General features: G+C 31.1%; 1 protein-coding gene and 1 long non-coding RNA gene across 3 annotated transcripts; one reads left to right on the forward strand and one right to left on the reverse strand.

The window, feature by feature from the left end:
* Window positions 1-942: 942 nt before the first annotated feature.
* LOC120069981 lies at window positions 943-6274 on the reverse strand. Of its 2 annotated transcripts, none has more exons than XR_005479764.1 (3): window positions 6137-6274; window positions 1678-1815; window positions 943-1443 (listed from the first exon to the last, which is right to left on the reverse strand). It is a non-coding gene; the product is annotated as an uncharacterized LOC120069981 (long non-coding RNA). The 2 variants fall into 2 exon arrangements; XR_005479753.1 differs by having other exon boundaries at window positions 1673-1815.
* On the forward strand, window positions 1838-6493 carry LOC120069902 (acyl-protein thioesterase 2-like). The gene is made up of 9 exons (XM_039021770.1): window positions 1838-3335; window positions 3538-3655; window positions 4561-4597; window positions 4702-4771; window positions 4865-4969; window positions 5152-5302; window positions 5383-5465; window positions 5948-6041; window positions 6147-6493. Exons 1-9 carry the CDS (start codon window positions 3305-3307, stop codon window positions 6229-6231), a joined length of 774 nt encoding a protein of 257 aa, XP_038877698.1. The 5' UTR covers window positions 1838-3304; the 3' UTR covers window positions 6232-6493.
* The last annotated feature ends 17023 nt before the right edge of the window (window positions 6494-23516 follow it).

The raw sequence follows: 23516 nt of genomic DNA on the forward strand, positions 1-23516 counted from the left end.
TAAATGATTAAATTACAAATTTAACCCCTGAATATTTAAGTTTGTGTCAAATAAATCTCTACACTTTTAAAAAGTTTCTAATAAGTCATTGAATTTTCAATTGTCTCTCTATTCAACCTCAAACTTTTCGACATTTTTTAAAATCTCACAAATCTATTTGACACAAAATTGAAATTTGAATGATCTATTAGATAGAAATTTCAATTTTATATACAATAAATTTGTTCTTTTTTTAGAAAAAATGAATATATTAGAATTCTATTAGACTCATAATTTAAAATTGAGAGACCTACATGACATTTTTAAAAGCTTATTGATCTATTAGACAAAAATGAATATCTTATTAGATACCTTTTAAAATCTAGAGATCTATTAGACACAAATATGAAAGCTCAACACCAGAACACCGGAACCCGTAATTTAACACAAATTTATTGGAAAGCAGATAACATTGGGAAAGAACATTGGGAAAGTACTCAGCTCTGGTTCACAAATGTCTAGTCCAAGAATTTGCACCAGCTTCTTGCCTAGTGATATTATGCTTTCACTTTATCTAGTCTAGAGACTCTAGACAAGGTGAAGTTAGAACCAAAAAAAAAAAGAAAAAGAAAAAGAAAAGAAACATCCTTTAATGGGAGACCCCCCACCCCAAATGAGAGATGGGGTTAGGGTCTGTTGCATGCTTTCATTCTACTTTAAATTTGCAATAGAAAAAAGAAGATAATTTGAGTTGCATTGCATTAGTTATAAAATAAAAATTTTTAAAAAAAGAAGAAGAAGAAGAAGAAGAAGAAGAAGAAGAAGAAGAAGACTGTAAAGGTTCCATCTTTTGGTTCTAAAATGCATAAAACTTTTCTTATTGAGCTCAAATGCTCATACCCAATGAGGCAAAAGGGAACAAGAACAAGAAAAAGATAAAGGAAAAATAGGGGAAAGAAAGGAAGTAAAATTTCATAATGAAGTATATTAATGCTCAACAAAGATTAGTGCCAACAGCATATGTTGTTTCTTGTTAAAAAATTAAGCCCACAATTAAGCACAAACCAATTCTATAATCAAGTTGGATTATCTCTCTATTTTAAAGGGTGGGGTGGAGGAGGAGTTGACAAACAGAAAAGTTGCCCTTTCCATAAAGGAAGGAAAAGTGCTCAAACATTGACCAGGAGAGAAGAGTAGATGCTTCAATTGTAATTTAAAACAAACAAACCAGTAACAGTATGCCACGTCATCTTTTTAAATTATTTTTTTTTTTCTTTATTCTGATCATTGGTGTTTGGTCAACCAGAAAATTGATGTAGATTCTTCTTGGCCATGCACTCACAAGTTGGCTTTTATTTTGCAAGAGGTAGTTGAAGTTAAAGCTCTCAAAATAAGAGTATTTTCTCACAGCCAAATGTCAATTTTCTGATAAAGTTTTCCCCTCTTCCAATAGGTTACCTAAGTCTGCAATTTTTCAAAAGAAAATGTTAAGTTCAACTGCAATGAAGGCTCCAACCCTACCACTATTCTTTAATCAGGAAAGCCACAAAAGGAGGGGGAAGGGATGGCAATGAAGATAATATTAACAGAGATATCTCATCTCATCCCAAAATGCCTACACTGTAGAGTTGAAATTGCATCATATTGGGTCTGACTAAAAGTTAGTGGTGTAAAATTGACTGAGACCTTTTACCTAACCTCTGTGTAGCCACTTAGTGGTGAGTGTGTTATCAATGATCTTGTTGAGCTATAGAATCCATTCTTCAGACCCAAATATTTATAATCCTTTTTGTTGCTATCAGAACCTCCTTCCAAAGAAACTCAGCCAAAATGATCCTGAAAAGTATCAACATAGCAGTGGGAACATTGCAAATGTAATGGCCATGGAAGTGTAAAATTAGACAGTTCATATCGCCTCTTTGTTGTTCCTAAGGGATTAAATGAAATGTTTCTTTTTCATTGCTTCATAACATAAAAAAGAAAAAGAAAAATAAAAAGAAAAAGGTTGTTTTCACAAGACTTTAAAGTTAGGTAGAAGTAGTAGATGAACATATTTCTCAACCCAAGTGAAATTTTGTGTGAGGATTTTCCTAGTAAATGAGGTTCCTGTAGTAAGTAAAGAAGCGAATTGAGTGATTAGAAGAATTAGGCAATAAAAAAAGAGACTAATCAAATATAATGATTGAAATCTATACTATTTCTGTTCATATCATTTATTATGTACATGAATTTCAGTGAAAAACTTTGATTTGGTACCCTTTATTGGGGGAGGACTTTGTATCTTATTAAGTTTTGCTAAAGATTTAGCAAATCTACAAGCTGTAGAACAAGTACTTTTGTCTCCCTCCATGAGCCTCAGATATGAAAGGATCATTTAAGTTACGTTTTTCAGCTACATAATCATATCAACCAATAGAAACTACAGGGTAACAATTCTAATCCCCTGAAAGATGAAATAATGATTTGATTCTGCTGAATTTGTTGTCAATATGGTGGCCGTGTGTGCATAGATACAAACAAAAGTAGTCTTTGTAGTGGGTCTCAGAGCAATCAAAATACAATGAACTGGCAAGCAGAAGAGAAGAAAGAGCAGAGAAAAAGTTGAAATGCTTTTTTATTGTGCATGATTCCACTTAAGACAACCAGGTTGGTAACCACATATGGACAATTATAGTATAAAAATATAAATGAAGAATATAAGATAAAATTACTTAGCACTGCAAATTTAGATATTTCTTCCTAGCTTAAATTAGATAGATTGGACACTCAGAACCAACTTCACTTTATGGTTAATGGTATCAATCAGAAATTCATTAAAAATGATTGATAAGAGATATTTCCTTCGACATACTGAGGGGAAATTCTTTGTTATTTCTAGTAATATTCTTGAAGTTTGTTATTGGATTTGCTTTATTTTCTGGCCGCTGCCCAGTGCCCACAAGCATAGATTCTCTCAATTTTGCATATCCAGAGCTCTCTCTCCTAGCTGGGAGCCTTGCGGATGGACGAACGTGCTCTGCCTGCTGGGATTCTTTGTGTTTCACAAAAAGATTTCCTGCTTTTGTCCTTGTCTTTACTTCTCCTTTTCACAGATGCCTCTCCCTTTCTGAGTTTCTTGGCTATATGGTGCTATGTGCAGCTGGTGTACACACCACACTGGCATAGTGATTCATATTCTCCCACATTTTATTCCACTTTCACATCACCAAATTGGCTATAAATAGACATTTTCATTGTTGTTTTTCTACATCACAGCATATTACACTTCTGGGTCATTGCATATACTCACAAGTGCCTCTTAAGTGAAGTTCTTACAACTTTCAACATGAGCTACTCACATTCTAATATCAGCTCTGGTTTGTTTACTTTTCATATTCCTTCTCATTTCTTTTTCCATCCATAGCCATTTTGCTTGAAGTCTGGTTTTTTATTGTTAACCAACAAAGTCTCGATCTTTGTCCCTCTTGGTGTTCCCTTTAATGTATGGCTTAGTTGTTTTTGTTTTCTCTAATTGTTCATGATTCAGAAAAGTTACACATTCTAGTGGCCAAACTACAGGTAGTAGATCAACAGCAAGAAGATCATTAGAGTTTGGAAGAACACATGTTGTAAGGCCCAAAGGAAAACACCAGGCCACTATTGTTTGGCTGCATGGCCTTGGTGATAATGGCTCTAGGTAATGCCTCTTTTTGCTCTCTAAATGCTCAAACTCCATATAAATGATTTGTGATGGTGAATAAGACCAATCGAGTTCTTCTGTTCATATAAGAACCTGAGTTATCTAAAACTCATACAGTACCAAACTCAAAGAATCCAGCATGTTTGATAAGTGTTTGAATGAGCTTCATTGAAGCTAGCATAGCACTAAGGTTTCCCTTTGGCGCATGAAAAGCAGAGAAATTTGTGACTGTCTACGTTGGATGTTTATTTCACTAGCTTGCCATCAACAGTGGACAGTTATATTCCTTTCCCTTTTGCATAAAGTACTTTTTACCTTCTTTAAGAAGGGTTTCTTGCCGACCTTTGTTTCCTAAGCCAAACGAAAAAGGGAAAAGGTGATCTCAGAATGTCAACAACTTCATATTCTTCCCTTGAGTTTCTCACTTGAAATGTGAAAAAGTAACGGCACAGTAGAAATTGCAAATAAATGTTGAACTTTCCCTTTCAACTTGTCTGACCATATGCTAAAGTTAATTTGAGAACCAAGATTTAGAAAAGGTGTACATAAGACTATTTTACATTTTTACATGGTTCTCCAGACAAGATAGGGCCCTCTATAGTACTTTCTTTTCTTCCTATTTATTCCATCATGGATTTTCTTTTCCCTTTTCCTACCTATTTCATCTTTAAATACCAGAATTTCACTTGCTAAACCTTGTAAAATTGATAAGACAAATAAGGTTTTGCTTTTATATGAAATATGATCAATCATACATCATGACATCCCAGTTCAAGATTGATAAGAGTTTTAAACTTTTCCAAGGATGTGATCTTAGTGGTTCTGCACTTTAATTTGAAGATACTTTTGCAAATAACCAGTCTTATAAGTTCTGCTTTCTTTTGTTCTCTGTTTAACTGCAGCTCTTCTCAGCTCCTGGAAACCCTTCCTCTTCCAAACGTAAGAAATATAATTTTATACTATCAAATGGATATGCCTTCCTGTTTAGCCTACACTCCAGGCTTCTCTTTCCATACTAATCACCATTTCTTTTAAATAAGCAGATCAAATGGATTTGTCCAACTGCTCCAACTCGACCGGTATCTCTACTCGGAGGCTTTCCTTGCACTGCATGTTAGATCAACAACCTCCTACTTTTTTCATTTTTTTTTTTTTTTCATTCCTAAGCCCATATTGTCTAAAACTGTTCCATGTGATTCTTATCAGGGTTTGATGTGGGAGAGTTTTCAGAAGAAGGTCCAGATGATTGGGAAGGTCTTGATGCCTCAGCTGCCCATATTGTAAACTTACTGTCTGCAGAACCATCTGATGGTAAGCTGAGAGTTATTTCCATCTTAAGCTGCCAAATATATCAAGTGCATACTGAAGCCAAAATAACAGAAACTTCAAGACAACCAAAACTTTTAACAATCTGGGAATCTTTATTTATATTAAAATATTTGTTCACCAACTTGATGGAGAATAAATTTCTTTACTTCAATTATTTGTGACAGTAAAAGTTGGAATTGGAGGCTTCAGTATGGGAGCTGCAATGGCACTTTACTCTGCAACTTGCTGTGCTCTTGGAAAATATGGAAATGGAGTCCCATACCCCATCTACCTAAGGGCAGTTGTTGGACTTAGTGGCTGGCTTCCTGGGTCAAGGTATGTTGTTTGGGAAAGAAATCTCCATGTCTAATAAGTGCTCATCTAGAAACAAATAATATACTGAATATGCCATACAGGAGCTTAAGGAACAAATTTGAAGCATCACACGATGCTACGAGGCGAGCGGCATCAATTCCTATTTTACAGTTTCATGGAACAGGTAGGTGTCTAAAACCTTTAGCTAATATTTTTGTTACTGTTTTCAACTGACCTGAAGAATAATTCACTTAGCTTTCTTGCATACAAAGATGACTTCAAATTGAAGATTTCAACCATCAGAAGAATACAGTTTTTTTTTCTGACAAACTGCATGACTTCATTAACTCAGCATTTGTTAAGAAAGCATGAATATATTCCGCAGCCATTCTCTTTCAGGATTTCAACTTTCACAACTTGTTTAAAAGATATTGATTCTCAACAGTTTAAAAAGGGATGATTTTAGAAAAGAAAGGACTATTCAGAAGACCAATTTGAAAAAGGGCAAAAAAAGAATAACATCTTCAGTTGTCCTAGACTAGACCAAAACAAACTCATATTTTCAACCATTTCATGGCAGAACAACTCTGAAATAACATTTTGAGTTTCCCCTTTGTTGGGTTTTTTTAATGAATCATTCTAATCCATTATTAACACAAAATGCAGCTGATGAGGTAGTACCTCTAAAGTATGGAGAGAAATCAGCCCAGACCTTGACCTCAGCTGGGTTTAGAACCCTAGTTTTCAAAAGCCAAGAAGGGTAATGCAAATGCTCTATTCTAATTAAAAGCATAAAATTGAATGATCAAAACATAGGAAGTCAAAAGACTTAAAAAGGGTTTTGGATTGATTTACTTGTTTGCAGGCTGGGGCATTACACAATCCCAAAAGAGATGAATGAAGTCTGCAGTTGGCTGAACTCAAGGCTGGGGCTTGAGGGATATCGCTGAGAATTCTTGAAAACTCCATTTTCAACGGTACAGCTGAGAAGAAAGAGGACAATAAAGTTATTAACAAAAGAAAAGCTTATGCTTTTTGGTTTGAGTAGGCTATGGTAGAATGGGACATGGGGCTTTTGGTATAGAGAAAGAAACTTCCCTGATTCCCTTTTAAAACTTCTCTGTTCCCAATAAAGTTTTGGATTAGTTTCTCAATTTATGAAATATGTGTAATAGTTGTAACTTGTAGTAGTAGTACCAATAGTTGAGCTAATTTTCACTTCAATTTTCTTTTTTTTTATTTTTAGTTTTATTATGATTATGAATTTCTTTTTCTTTTTCTTTTTCTTTTTCCTAACTCTCTTTCCACTTTCCTCGATTGCTTCAAATTTTGTTGGATAAAATGATATGCCATATTTTTATGGAGTGTTTCAAATAAAAAAGTAGAGTTTGATAGCATAAATTCTTAATATCTATATTGAATAGATAAACTCTAAGATCATTCATGTCAAATTGTCAAGAATAATTACATACCGGATTCAGTAACTGGAATCTCTCTAGATGGATTCAAGAAAGACTGGGTGGTTATTGTTTTGGTATCTAAGAGACCATAGCCTAAGGTCTCTTTATATACTAGTTCAATTAGGGTTCCCATTAAACCCTAATTAACTAGGAATGGGCTTCTACCCATTAAGTGCATACTCAATTAGGAATCTAGGGCCTTAATTAATTAGAGCACATAATAAGACCCAATCTAATAAAATAACTCAATGTGATAAATTATTAATCCACATACATAGCCCATACTTTAATTAAACATATTATTATTTAAATATGTCTAACAAATCTCCCACTTGGGCTATGTCTATGTACCTAATATAATTAAATCACGTAAACCTTAAGCGCATATAAACAGGTTATTTCAATAATAGAATTCCCTTTTAGTTCAATCTGGTCCATCTCCTGTATTAGCATGAAATCAAGGCGGCTTTCGTCACTACCCTTGTAACTAAACCTTCCTTGATCACCAATTTCAATACATTCAATGACATAGATCAAGTATGGATGGATAGCATGGAAACTACATGCAAATTGATCTAGATCATGCCTGTTTCCAACTGGTACAAATTTCTTAATGAGAACATTCTATAAAAAACTTTATGCTAAACTGCATGCATGATAAACAAGTTCAGGTAATAAAACATAAACCATCAACTTTATTCTATATAGAAAATAAACAAAATAAGGTCAAAGAACATCCTCAATAATAAACTCCCACTAAACCATGGAATCAAAAAAGTGACTAACACCTATGTGAGCAACATGCTCATGAAAAACTTTAGGTGGTAAACCTTTAGTCAATGGATCTGCCACCATAGAGTTTGTTCCTATGTGTTCTATCAAAATTTGACCATTCTGAACTCTTTCTTTAACAACCAGAAACTTCACGTCTACATGTTTTGATTTCGTATTGCTTCTGTTGTTGTTGGAATACATCACAGCCGACTTATTGTCACAAAATAATTTTAGTGGTCTTTCTATGCCAACCACTATCCACAGCCCAGTGAAAAAATTTCGCAATCATATTCCATGATTGGATGCCTCATAACATGCTATAAACTCCGCAGCCATGGTAGAAGAAGCCATAAGTGTTTGTTTAACACTTTTCCAGGATACAGCTCCTTCAGCCAACATGAAGATATAGCTTGAAGTGGATCGCAAAGTGTCTTGACATCCAGCATAATCAGAATCAGAATACCCAATGATTTCCAAAACTTCTGATCTCTGATAAGTGAGCATATAATCTTTTGTTCTCTGTAAATACCTCATAACCCGTTTGGCTGCTTTCTAATGATCCATCCCCGGGTTACTCAAATATTTGCCTAACACTTCAACTATAAACGCAATATCTGGACGCGTACATATTTGGGCATACATTAGACTTCCAATGGCCGATGCATAGGGAACCTTCTGCATCTCCTTAGTCTCGAGTGTGGTCTTGGGGCATTGACCTAAATGAAATTTATCACCTTTAGCAATCGGGGTATCTCCTGGCGCACAATCTTCATTCCAAAATCTACTCAAGATCTTTTCAATGTAGTTCTTTTGGAAAATCTAAATTACCTTGAGAACGATCTGCAGTATTTTAATTCCTAATACAAAGAAGCATCACCAAAGATCCTTCATCTCAAAATTCTTTTGAGAAATCTCTTAGTGTCATGCATAAACCTACATCATTACTAGCTATGAGTATGTCATCGACATATAACACCAGAAAGATTGATTTACTCCCACTGAACTTGTGATATACACAATCTTCCACAATGTTCACCTCAAAACCAAATGAGGTTATCGCTTTATGGAATTTGTGATACCATTGACGAGAGGCTTGCTTGAGACCGTAGATGGATTTCATTAATTTGCACACCATAGACTTTGAATTACCAGACACAAAGTTTTCTGGTTGTACCATATAAATCGTCTCATCAATGTTCCCATAAAGAAATGCGGTTTTTACATCCATCTGGTGTAGCTCTAAATCAAAGTGAGCTACTAGTGCCATGATTACCCTAAAAGAGTCTTTCGATGAAACTGGAGAGAAAGTCTCTTTGTAATCAATGCCTTCCTTTTGAGTAAAACTCTTTGCAACAAGATGAGCCTTATATCTTTCGATATTGCCATGTGAATCCCTTTTGATTTTAAATATCCATTTACATCCTATGGGTTTCACTCCTGATGGCAGTTCGACAAGTTCCTAAACGTCATTATCTTTCATGGATTTTATTTCCTCTTCCATAACACTTATCCACTTTTGAGAGTTAGAATTTTGTAAAGCTTGTTGGAAGTTGATTAGATCATCTTCCATTACGCCTACATCATCCTAATGTTCTTGAAGAAACACAATATAATCATCTGGAATTGCACTTCTTCTCTCTCTAGTAGATCTTCTTAATGGCACTACCTGAGGTTGTTGAGTTTGAACTTCAGGTTCAACAACGGGGACTTCAATATTGTCTTGTTCTATAATTGGTTCAACAATGAAGTCAGGAATTGAAGCCTAAACATCATTTATAATCACATGAGGAAAAGAAACCAATTTCTCTTCAAAGACAACTTTCCTTATATTATCTTCCCCCCAAACTCAATATCCTCAAGGAATCTAGCATTTCCTGTCTCAAACAATGATCTAGAAGTGGGATCATAAAACTTGAAATCCCGAGAGTGCTCAGAATACCCAACAAAATAGCAGCTAATAGTTCTTGAGTCCAATTTTCTTTCATTAGGCCTATAAGGCCTAGCCTCAGCTGGACAACCCCAGATGTGAAGATGACTAATACTAGGCTTCTTTCCTGTCCATAGCTCATAAGGGGTTTTAACTACTGCTTTACTAGGTACCCTATTAAGGATATATGCTGCAGTCTTTAGTGCCTCACCTCAGAAGGATTCTGGTAGAGAAGAATGACTAATCATACTTCTTACCATATCCTTAAGTGTTCTATTTCACCTCTCCATTACACCATTCATGCTGGGTTTGCCCGACATAGTGTATTGCGGGACGATTCCACATTCCTCTAGGTATTTGGCAAAGGGCCCTAGACGTTGTTCACCCGATCCATCATATCTACCTTAATATTTACCACCACGATCAGATTTGACAGTCTTAATTTTCTTTCCAAGTTGAAGTTCGACTTTCAGCTTTGAAAGACTTGAAAACGTCCAAGGATTTAGACTTCTCATGAATTAAATATAGGTACCCATATCTTGAATAGTCGTCTATGAACGTAATAAAATATTGTTGTCCATTCCAGAGGCCGTAGGGAATAGACCACAAATGTCTGTATGTATTAGTTCTAAGACATTTGAGCATCTGTTGGCACCTAATTTTCTTATGTTTGTCTGTTTTCCCTTAAATACATTCCACACAAACGTTGAAGTTACTTAAATCAAGGGAATCAAGAATTCCATCTAACACAAATCTCTGAATTCTCTGTTTAGAGATGTGACCTAAACGCTGTTCCATAACATAGCGGAATTCTCATTAATTTATGCTTTGTTCCACCTGAATTAGATAACAGGATCTGTTAAATGAAGCAAAAAAATCAAGCATATATAGATTATCAATTAAAGAACCGTACCAAATAAGCTTAGAATCTTGAAAAAGACTAACTTTATTATTTCCAAAAGAACAAGAAAAACCAAATTTGTCCAAACTGGAAATAGAAACTAAATTCCGTCTAAATGACAGTACAACAAAAGTCTCATTCAGATCCAAATAACAACCAGTTTTTAAAGTAGTCTAAAATTTCCAATAGCTTCAACTGGAATTGCTTTGCCATTGCCCACATAGGATGAATCTTTCAGCATCACTTGGCAGCTGCTCCACAGGCAACCCTGCATTGATATACTTATGTGATGTAGCACCAGAATCTACCCACCAAGTATCTGTAGTACATAAGCTAAATAACTTTAGAAACAAACCAAGTAAGAAGTTTACTCTTCTTTACACGTCACTTGGCGTATTTGACAATCTTTCTTGAAGTGACCTTTCCTTTTGCAGAAAAAACAAGGATTTTCAGTAACTTGTTTTTGTTTTTATTCTACTGAGACGTCCCTTCTGCAGCATCCACAATTTTCCTTTTCTTCTTATCACGAGAGCATATTGCCAAATGAGTACTTTCTGTCCTTTCTCTTCTTAATCCTATCTTCTTCTTGCACACATTGTGAGATAAGCTCATTAATACTCCATTATTTTCTGAGTATTATAGCTTATCTTAAACTGAGGAATTATGCAGGAAGAGAAGATAAGTACCAGATGCACGAGTAAATTTTCATTTATCTTCGATATCAAGTGCCTTTAATTTACCTGCGAGATTGGACATTTCCATAATGTACTCCCTTATGTTTTCCATTGCCCTATACCTCATAGAAGTTAAAGAAGTCAAAAAAGACTACTTGCTTCCCCTTTCTCATTTTTAGCAAAATATTTGTCAATTTGAGCAAGAAACTTATTGGCATTTTCACTTTCTGTGATAGAGCCCCGAAAAGACTCCGGAATGGAGTGCCTAATGATCATTAGATACATGCGATTTGACCGTTTCCACTTCTTTTATATTAGTCGTATTTGGTTGTTCCTCAGTAAGAAGTAGTTTATCGTCCTTAATGCAAGGTTCAAATCCATACACCGAGAAGTATCTCCTAGGCTTTCCTCCAAATCTTGAATTCAATCCATTCAACTTAGGATTGAACTCAGATTTCCAAATATTGAGTATACCAACTGAAAACAATAAACAACAAAACATATGCTCACAATTAAAATATAACAAAATAATTTCACATATATGGTGGGCCTCTTTAACAATAACCTAACACAACATTGATGTCTAGCCTTTAGGTAAAAATACCAACTGTAAATGGTATTCTCAACGTATAGTAATCAAAGTACTAACAATTAACTCTATCAAAAAATAACCTTTCTTTGACCGACTATTTTTCACATGAACAATCCTTATAATTGTCACATACTCATTACCATATGCATACTCCACAATTTGGCCAAATAATTATCTCCTTTGGGCTAATAATTATCGCATAAATTCATGAATATGCACATCTTATATTTAGAATTAAATTAATCTAGAAACAGAGTACTTGGTAACATATTATTTTGATCAATTCAATCGAAAATATAAGACACATAAATAATAATATTATTAACAAAAATAAAGGAGAAAAAACACCAAATAGTCTTTACCAATATTCACTTAATAATTGCATACACATAATACAATCAAAGCAAACATAAAACATGTGAATATCGCCAAATATCATCAATCAAATTTAATTTAGTCTACAACCATGATCAATTACTTTTGAATCTACGACATTGATAATCAAATTTAAACCAATATTCTTAATATGATTAATCAAATTTAACTTAAATTCACAATAATGAACAATCAAATTTAAACTTAAATTTAACAAGTAATTTGATCAATTTTATGCTTTAAAATACACAAAATTCTCAATTAAAAATTGAGATTTAAAAAGAAGATTATCAATTAAAAAAAAAAAACTTGATTTTAACCCATGAGAGTCATCTGTTAAGGAAAAAAAAAACCAAAACTAAAACATTATGAATTCAAGCCAACAGTGTGTCGCTTGCATCCTCAAATGGGTACGACCAATTCCTTCACGTCGGTGACCCAATTCCCTCACGCCGACAAGACGGATTCCATTGGAAAAACGGCAAGAAAATAATCAAAATCCTACGGCCAAAAAAAATTGTAATGTCGAAGACCTTCGACTCTATGAACGAATTGCTTTCTTACCTATTACTGGCATGAAGTGAGGGTTTCGGCTTCCCTATTTTTTTTTAATTCTTTAATCAACTATCAAGAAATCAAAATTGAATCACAATATCATTACGAAGATATACCAACAATTTAACATGAAATTCATGTTCTGATACCACTTGATAGCATAAATTCTTAATATCTATATTGAATAGATAAACCCTAGAATCATTCATGCCAAATTGTCAAGAATAATTACATACCGGATTCCATTGAGAAACTAATGATAGTGGGATGGGATTCAAAAAAGACTGAGTGATTATTGTTTTGGTATCTTGGGACCATAGCCTAAAGTCTCTTTATATACTAGTTCAATTAGGGTTAGATCATATAATAGGGCCCAATCTAATAAAATAACTCAATGTGATAAATTATTAATCCACATACATAGTCCATACTTTAATTATATTATTATTTTAATATGTCAAACAGGGTTATCAAATTCTTTAACTCACAATGTAAGAAGTTAATATTTGAAATTTTTTTCTTTTTTAACATAAAAGGCAGTTGAAAATATAAAATTAATATTTTTTAGTCATGGACTTACGAACTATTTAGACCAAGCAAAGAATAAAATTTACAACTTCACACTCCCCGGCTCTTCGGACAAACAATCCCCATAGTGATTCATAATTGTACTGAAAATGAGAAACAAACTAGCCATAATCCTTTATATCAAATGAGATTTTTGTTATCATTGAGCTCTTAGGACACCTACACTTTTTTTTTTCACAAATGTGTCACTCTAACCAAATTAGTCTTGAAAAATAGGAGAGATACTAGCCAATGGGCATAAGAAAGGTGGCAAGCCTTGGATTTGTAGCAACGAACTAGAGCAGAGAGTTACATGCTACTTTGCACCCAATTAAAGACTCGCATTCTATAGTTTTTTTCTAAAAACTTATTTTGGTCACCGAATGATCAATAATCTTATATTTTCTCTAAATTTTTAGAAAGGTTCGTTTTAATCTCTAAATTTTAAATATGGTTTTATTTTAGTTCCTAGACTTTGCTTATTTTAGTCTTTGATATATTAAAATTTTTATTAACTTTTTACCAAAATGACAAGATGACTTGTATTTTTGGATGACTAAACTACCAAATAAGTTAACTACACTAAAAAATCTAGAGTTTCAATTTTGAAGGTAACAAAGCTAGAGAATATAAAAGATCATTTTAGTTCAAAACTTTGATCGTTTAGTATTCTAGCATGTTGATTGTTGGTATTTTATTTCACCTTCATCTTATTCAATACATCTAGAGCCGAGTAATCTAACAATACAAGCTCCTTTAAATTTCTATTGAAGAGTTAACATAATTTTAATAGTAAGGACTAAAATAAATACTTTTAAGTTTAGGAACTATAACGAACTCTTTTGAAAGTTTAAGGATCAAAATAAAATCAAAGTCAAAATTCATATACTAAAATAAGATTCAAATCTTTTTTATATAAAAATAAATGAAAGAATATCGAGTAAAATTTAAAAAAAAATAACACTAGCTAGAATTCTAAAAATAAAATAAAATTATAAGGTAAGGGTACCATATGTGCTATGTCAGGAAACTCACTCAAAGTTCAAAAAATGCGGGGAAACAAATTTTAATGAATAAATAGAATTTAAAAGGAAAATTAATATGTTAGTCATATTTTAATTTAATATGCGCTAATGATGTGAAAAAATAATTATTATAATTAGAAATATGATATATTTTATATTTATTTATGATAGAATCCTACTCTATATATTTAATTATTAGTTGATTATTTTTTTCTCCAAAATCTTAGAGACATGCCTAGATCAGTTTTACTTGTCATCTTAAACATAATTCAATTTATTAAGATATATATTATAGTTATTTTTTTATTACTTTCTGAAATTGTTTTCCTATTTCTTAAATGAATATTTAATTTGTTATTTCACTTGTCAGCAGATTTTTTAATTTAAAATTAATTAATAAAATCATGAGTAGACATTATATACAAGTAAACATTCACAATACATATATATGCTCACTAGATCGGAAGATTATTCCACTTCAACCAAGTTCCCTTTTTGTCGCCTACATCTGCCAAAAAGCAATAGAAAGAAAAGGCATTAGTTAATCTTAGCTATTCATATTCCATCAATTATATATTCTAAGAATTCCTTCATACGAGAGCTTTCATTTTCTTATCATCCCACAGTCAGAAAACATTCATAAGAAATCAATCAACTGATTCAAGTGATTCATCTATATCATTAATCAGAAAGTCCTTCTCTTGCTCAGAAAGAAGGAAAGTACTATTTTATTAAGAATAAGATACTTCTCTTCTTTCATAAGCTCATCTCGATAAGGTTAGTTGAGTCTAATGTTCAAAGAGTTATACTTGATTGGACCTTTATATATATATATATAAAAGTTAATGCAAAAACAATGCTACATAAGAAAATTAAAGACAATTCCCCAAGTAAAATAGAATAAGAAAAAAACATCAAGATCAACTTCAAAAACTAAATTGAAATTTGGTAATCGAAACTTTGTAAGAGTTCAACAACACTCACACAAGCAATAAGTCAAAACAACAACACTAAATAAAATTTTACAAACTCTCTTGAAATCCAATTAAATATCACCTCAAGCTACATAAAAAAAAGTAACATCCATATGGTGACTTTTTTTTTTCCTTTACTTTTTCTTTCAAGACTCTACTTATGAAAATATATTCACAAACACCTAACCAAGCCAAAAAGTCCTATATATAATCACCTCCATTTTAAGCAAAACGTCCACTGGACCTATTAATTTGGCTGATGTTTTGTGGGTTGCCTCTTAAATCTAGCATCAGATTTGAGCTCGATCCCGCTTGAACATACGACAACATCGGCATCGATGGCTGATTGAGAAGATCGTTATCATGAAATGGTTGGGAATTAGGGTCTAAGCTGCAAGGATCTTCAAGAATTCTATTTGTATATGAAATTGGTGCAAATGATGATGGGAAATAATTATCATGAAATGGTTGGAAATTAGGGGCTAAATTGGAGGGATCATCTTCAACCATTCTATTTGTATATGAAAATGGTATAACTGGGTAGTGAATATTATTATTATGGAGCATTCCATTCTCAGGTGTACTGTGGTAGTCATTGTTCCCTTCAAGAAGTTGATGAAAATAGCCATTATTATTTAATAATGTTGACAAATTATTGCTCGATGTTGATGAGAAATTATTATTGGGAACTTGTCTCAATCCTTGAATGTCTCTCATTTCATCACTAATAATGCTACCATTATCTGATCCTGCACAAGCAAATTAGTAATATTATTATGTAAAATTAATTACAACTTTAGTCTCCATAAAATATATATATATAAAAAAATCAAACTATTTACGAAAATAGTAAAAAGGAAAAATATTGAAGATGGATATAATTCTAAAAAAGATTAAATTTTACTATTTGGGTAAATAGTTTCTCTTATTTTTCTATTTTTGAAAAATCTCATTTATACTTATATATTAAACACTTATTAAAAAAAAAGTGAAACATATTCGATAGATATACATAAATCAAATTGGATAGAAATCACTTTTAGTCCCTAAACTCTTTCATAGGATAACAATTTAGTCCATGAACTTTGATTTGTAAATGATTTAGTCTTAATACTTTCAATTTTGTAACAATTTAGTCTTTGAACTTTACTATGTAATAATTAGTTCTTATACTAACGATTTAGTCCCTATGGAAGAAATTAGTATTAATATTTAATGAGATTTGTTGCATAAATCAATCGAGACTCATATCTTTTATAAAATACGAACTCTATATAAAAAAATAACTAAAAGTTGACATCTAATTTTGATTATTTTTTTATGTTATAAACCAAGTTGTTACAAATTTGAAAATATAAAGATTTATAAAATTTAGTAACTAAACTGTTAACAGAAATAAACGTACATAACAAAGAAAAACTAAATCTTTACCTTCATAAAAGTCTAGGGATAATGGAGTTGTTTAACCAAACAAATTTTATATAAAAAATAGAATCGGGAATTTTAAAATAATTTCAAAGAACCCTTATAATTCATGAAAGGTAAAAAGTTTATAGTTTGGAACCTGATCGGATGCCACAAGGATTTTGACAACTTAGACAACGACATGCTTCAGTACAAGGAACTCCTGCCTGTGTAAGTATAATTAAAAACAAGATTCAATTTAATTAATTATTTACAAGATATATTTAATTACCTTTTTAATTTCATAACATTAAAAGGAAAATTAAATAAATTTTGAAATTAATTTCATTAAAAAAGGGTTAATTTTTCTTCAAACTGAACCTGAAGGCATTCACAATATTTTTGTTCACATTTTGACTGCCTGCAATTGCATCCTCTTCTTTCTGAAGATGGAGTTGTTTTTGTTGTCCCATACTCTTTTACCTAATTATAAATATCATTATTTTGAAAGATAATTAAAATGTATATATAGAGAGAGATATTAATATAAAAAATTTATTATTTTTTTCTTTATATATCAATATATGTGGATAATTGGCCAACTTAACTCATACCTATCGATTAGTATTGTGCAGAAAAAATCAATTATAGACATTAAGGTAATTAGATTTGGATTTGTTGATCGTTATTCTATATGATAAGTGAAGTCTATTCCCGAGAGACAAAAGAACCCTACTACATTTGATTTGATCGTTAAGGTGACATGTTGAACGGCATTAAATCATAAGCAGACTGTCGCTATGGCTTGAACTCACTCTTTATGAATGTATTTGTTTTTCTTATAGTTCGGAGATATTTAGATTTTATAGAAAAATAACAAAAAGAAATTAAAAGAAAACAATAAAGTTAGAAAAACACGAAAAATCTACTGGAAAAATTAACTTTTCAAAAACTCGGAGAAAAGCACGATCTACTAGAAAAAATCCGCTATGTGAAAAATTATTATAATCACACAAAATAATTCTCTCTCCCGATCACAATTACAGTAACACTCTTTCAGTGTCTTTATACCATTTAATCTCACCCTCAAACTAGAGAATACAAAAAAGAATTTAACTAAAATTAGCACATTTAAGCTTTCTAACTGTGACAACTTGAAACCAAAAGGCATAGGTTTCTATTATAGTATTTGGAGCCTATAACTTTCTTGAACTTTTCCAATATATATGAAAAAACAACTTTGATTTTAATATTTTACTAAAAATCTAACAAAAATCCTATAAATAGTCTCTATGGTTTGATAAAACTCAAACCACATGAACAATATATAGCACATAAACAATATATAGGAACAAATTCTAAATTTTTTACTATAAGGACACATTTATAATTAATTTATCTAAATCAATAAGAACCAAATTTATAATTTTAACATATTTTGTTTACATGATCTCGATATTAAACTATAGATAAATATTGTTAGCAACTTATATAGCATGGTGAATTCAAAACAATTAATATGAACTAAAAATGTATATATAAAAAGAAATACAAACCTTTTTTTTAGCAAAAGCTAAGGGATTTTTGGATAGAATTTGTTGTTTCGCAGCCTCAACTGTGTCCTCATACAAAGTTTTGTTGAAGCAATCTATACAGCCACAAACATCTTTGCTGCAAAACATACCACTAGCAAAGCATTCGCAGTATCTACATAATTAAATACCATTATTATTTTTCTTCAAATTTTAATACTATAATTAATTAATTATATGGGCTACCTAAGAAAACTCTCATATATAAACGCCAAACTATTTGTAAAAATAACAAAAAAAAAAAAAGAGAAATATTATTAGATATTGATAAATTTCTATCATCGTCTATCACATAATATGAATAATAGGTTTCTATATGTTTTTATCACTGATAAATACTGATAGGTTTCCATCCATTTCTATAAAAGAAGATTAAATTTTTTCATTTTGTGTAAATAATTTTCCTTATTTTTTTATTTTGAAAATTTTCATTTGTTTTAATTAATTAATTAATTAATTTATATATAAATATGTTTCACACTTACAGTTTTAGGCACTCGGTTTTCTTGCAATTGCAACGTGGGCTGACTTTATTTCCATTTTCCACTTTTGATTTCTTCCTGCATACAAATTGCACCACCACCCAACATTGTTCAAACATATTATTAATTCATATACTAAATCTTCGGTGGAAAAAAATAAGGTTAAATAACACTTTCGTCCTTCAACTTTTGTTAGAATAACAATTTAATTCTTAAATTTTGGCTTATAACTATTTAGTCTATGTATTTTTAATTTTGTTATAATTTAATCCCCTAAACTTTAATATATTAACAATTTAGTCTATGTACATTCAAATTGTAACAATTTAGTCTTTAAGACTAAAAAAATTACCTAAATTAGATGTCAATTTCTATTATTTTATGATATAAACTTTGTATTTTGTAAAAAAAAAATATTGAGTCTAATTAATTTTTTTTAAGGCAGCCTAGTTAGTTTATAAATTTATTTATGCAAGAAGTCTTATCAAACATTAACACTAATTTTTACCATAAACTAAATTATTACATAGCAAAATTCAAGAATTAGGTTCTGTTTGGTAATCATTTAGTATTTTGTTTTTGTTTTTAAAAATTAAGCTTATGTCATCCACATCTCTTTCCATGATTTACCTCTTGGTTGAATTTTTAGCCAAATTTCAAAAATAAAAATAATTTTTTGAAAGCTATTTTTTAAGTTCTCAAAATTTTTCTTGATTTTTTAAACCAATAGTAAAAGGTAGATAACAAACAAAGAAATTTGAAGGTAGAAGTAATGTCTTTAAGCTTAATTTAAAAAAATAAAAACAAAAATAAAATTATTATCAAACGGAACCTAAATTTTTATAAAATTAGAACTACATTGACTAAATGATCATCGCAATATTAAAAATCAATATTTTTTCCCAAAAATAAATAAATAAATATGTAGGAAGAAAAGAAAATTTAATTAACCTCTTTCTTTTGGTGCCATGACCATTATTGTTCATCTCGTTTATGGAGACACCTAAAGACACGGGCTGTAACAGAATAAAATTACACATTAAATATAGAAAAATAATTTTCATTCAATTTTCACTAAATAAAAAGATATATATAATATATATTTATTAACATGATTATTATTTCTTACGGGATTATTAGGACTTCCATTTTTATTATTGCTCTCGAAATTCAAATATGGAACATCATCCGAGTTTTGATATTCAACACCACCATTTTTCTGCAATAAATATGAGAAACCCTAATTAAAATTTGGTATTTAAAAAATAAAAATATTATGTAATTTTGCATTTAATTTAATTAATTAGTAGTTTTTGCCTAATTTGTTGCATAAAATGAAGTGTTTAATGTAATCACCTCAACAGATAGCTCAGTACAAACATTTTCAGTCTGATGGAAATAGTTGATCTTCGAGTGATCATCACCAATTACAGCTTCTCTATTGTTGCTGAGGAGCCAAGTGTACATACAAAATTACCATAAAAAAGGAAAAAAAAGAAAAAAAAAAAAGAGCCCCATTATTATAATTAATACTTTAAATCATGAGAATAACTTAATATATTTAAATACTATTTTTGTCACTTGTTTAGAATTTTAACTTTCGTTTAGTCTACGTACTTTTAGAAAGTGACTATTTACAACTTTATTTTCAAATTTTATACATAATGAAAACCCTTCGATGAAGTGTTACGCTAAATTTTTTATTGGAAGCATTTAAGGTAAAAATGATGGACCAAACTAGCTAACCACTTACTAAAAGTAAAGAAACCAAAATTGATATTTCAAAAGTATTGAGATTAAAATAAATCAAAACTAGAAATATAGTATTATGGGAAAACCCTAACTATGATCATTGTAACCACATGCATGCGATTTCAAAATCAAATTTTTTAACAACCTATTATAGGATGAGGTCAATAATTGCACTACGATATTCCAACTAGATTGATACATCTCTAACACTCTCATCATATTCCGAGTAAAAAAGAATACATGGATCACAATAGAATATACGAAAAAACTCAAAATGCAATTAGTTGACCTTTTAACTAAAAAAAATTCTTTTAAAAAAAATAAATATATTTAAAAGTAAGATAAGTACAACATCACCAAAATAATTTAAAAACTGTTCCAAACAAAGTTTAATATGGGACTTCTAAAAAAAAGATGAAAAAAAAACATTTAAATTTAAAGTGCATCACCTCGTCATGTGTCTAGTACGTTATTTGCTTTACCTGAAAATATTAAGAAGATAATAATAATAAAAAATTAATATTTAAAATATTCTCAAAAACTTCCAATCCTTCAAGAACCTCCAAGATAATCCAAAAAACCAAAATCATAAAAATATATATATATATATATATATCCGGCAAGGGGTGGCGGTGTGCGGCGCACAGCAGGAGTCGACGGCGGCAGCGGTGTGGCTGAAGTGCGGTGGCCGGAGAAGGAGATGTGAAAGAGAGAGTGGCTGTGAGAGAGAGATCGAGGGGGAGAGAGGGACGGACGGAAAAGGGAACTCACCGGCGGAACTAAGACGGTGGAAAAAGGCGGCTCCCGGTGGCTTGGACGGCCGGAAGTCGGGCGGTGCGGTGGCTGGTTTCCTCTTCTTGGTGCGTTTTGCGTGAGGTAGAGAGGGAATATGAGAGAGAAAGGACTGAAGTTAAAACTTTGGCTACTCTATTTTAATTTTTTAAACTCACCACACACACACACACATAATTTCCCATAATCTTTAATTAAATAAAATATATATATAAATCAATTATCTGTTCCAATTATCTAAAAAAAATTGTTTCCATTAATCAAATAAAATTTTATAATTATCTCGATAAAAATAATTATCACTTATAAGATAAAACTCGAAACTAACAAAAAAAAAAAAAAATCCCAATAATAACTCCAAAAATCTAGGATTAAAGATAATAAAATCCATTAATTTAGAATACTTAAATTTAAAATACATGGAGCTCCAAATGTTGCATATGAAGATTAAAATGAACCAAAACAAAATATATCATAATTAAAATAACATTTATATCAATTTAATAATTACTTAAAAAAAATATAGTAAGAAAAATTGAAACTTTGACGTGGTATTAAAAATCAACGAAAATATCTTTTTGATTACTAGGTTATGTGTCTAACTTTAATTTAGCTCTTAAATTTCAAAATATTACATTTTTATTTTCAGTCTTTGACTTTTACTTCAATTTGATCCCTAAAGTTTTAAGATTTTATACTTTCAACTTTTATTCATTTAAAATCTCAACATATCTAGATGTTTGATGTCAATGTCAATTAATTAATTAATTAATTTAAAAGAATGAAATAATTAGAATTAAATTAGCCTTCACTAATTTTTCATCATCATATCATAATTATTTTTAATTAGTTATAATATTATTAATTGCCTAATATACCATTGGTGAAAGTGAAACCAATGTTGGAACTGAGGAACTTATGTTGCTTTTAAATTTTGTTGTAAGCTGCTTAATTTAGGAACTTAGGTTAAGTTTGTTAATATTCTTGATATGAAATATATAGCAAGAAAAATAGACTATGACCTTTTTTTTTTTTTTTTTTTTTGTCAAATTGTCTGCTTATTTTTAACAGTGGATTAAACATTTTTAAAATCGTTAAGACTATTGTCACTTAAGATTGTAAAAATATCAAGTAACACAGTTTTTGTTCAAGTGAAATGTGGAACATCGTTCTTGTCAAGGTTGGGTGTCTTTTTTCACTCTACTCAAGTCCAAACCATTAGTACCCTTAGTGGTTCTAACCAAGAAGCACACAGGTCCCAAAATCGCATAATCTCTCCTATAAACGTATTGAACAATATAATAGAGAAGTCAAAATTTTAACTAAAAATTTGACTATTCAATTAAGAACGATGAAGCCTTGGTAAATAAATCGTAACACAAAAAACTTCATTTTTAAAAACTAACTGATAATGAATTGAGGCTTGAAAACTTTGCAACCAAAAGTAAAGTGGAAATGGAAGCCAAAACTAAAAACAATAAAACTAAAAAGGAAACACATCCACAACTCACAAGCAAATCCAATTGTGCTACAAGAAAAACACCCCTTATTCATTAATCAACAGATCAAATATGACAACCTTAGAGGGGTGAATAAGGTTTTATTAAAATTAATTGAAATTTTTTTCTAATGTTGACCTAATTAAACAATTTAATAAAGTTTTGCTAACAAGTAACTGAACACTATTTTTACGCAAATAAATTCAATCCAAAATTATCAAAAAAATTAATAATAATAATAATTTAATGCACCATTGTTCACACGAGGTTTTCGGAGAAACGTGTTTCGTGAAGTTGAACTTGAGTTGGTGTTGATGTTAAAGTTGATTTGATGCGATATGGTTTGATCTCTAATACTTGATCCTCTGATTCTCTCTCGATTGGGTAAATGTGCTTGACTTGAAGTCTTGGAAACTTGAAGTAGAAGTCTTGGAAGCTTGGAGTAGAAGTCTTGGAAGAGTCTTTGTGTCTTGATGTTGAAGTTGATTTAATGCGATGTGGTTCGATCTCTAATACTTGATCCTCTGATTCTCTCTCGGCTGGGTAAATGTGCTTGACTTGAAGAAGAAAAGCATCGAACGTTCTTGAAGTAGAAGTCTTGGAAGCTTGAAGTAGAAGTCTTAGAAGCTTGGAGTAGAAGTCTTGGAAAAGTCTTTGTGTCTTCAAGGGTCTTCTGTCTTATAGGAGTGCAGCTTCAAGAGTCTTGGGAGTCTTCTGCTTGTTGATGAATTCTCTCTAGGCTCTTCGAATATAGAAAATGCTGCCTTTACAAATGAAGAGAACTTCTATATCTATAGAGTTCTCAGGCATAGAGTCTTGGGAGTTCTATATCTATAGACTTGAAGAAGAAAAGCATCGAACGTTCTTGAAGTAGAAGTCTTGGAAGCTTG

Source organism: Benincasa hispida, chromosome 1, assembly GCF_009727055.1.
Source record: "Benincasa hispida cultivar B227 chromosome 1, ASM972705v1, whole genome shotgun sequence".
Classification (NCBI taxonomy): domain Eukaryota; kingdom Viridiplantae; phylum Streptophyta; class Magnoliopsida; order Cucurbitales; family Cucurbitaceae; genus Benincasa; species Benincasa hispida.

Excerpts from the sequence above, each read along its gene's own strand:
- LOC120069902 (XM_039021770.1), top strand. The coding sequence starts at position 3,305 with ATGAGCTACTCACATTCTAATATCAGCTCTG. Across the intron at positions 3,336-3,537 it reads ACATTCTAATATCAGCTCTG|GTAGTAGATCAACAGCAAGA; the intron begins GTTTGTTTACTT and ends GCCAAACTACAG. Across the intron at positions 4,598-4,701 it reads AAACCCTTCCTCTTCCAAAC|ATCAAATGGATTTGTCCAAC; the intron begins GTAAGAAATATA and ends TTAAATAAGCAG.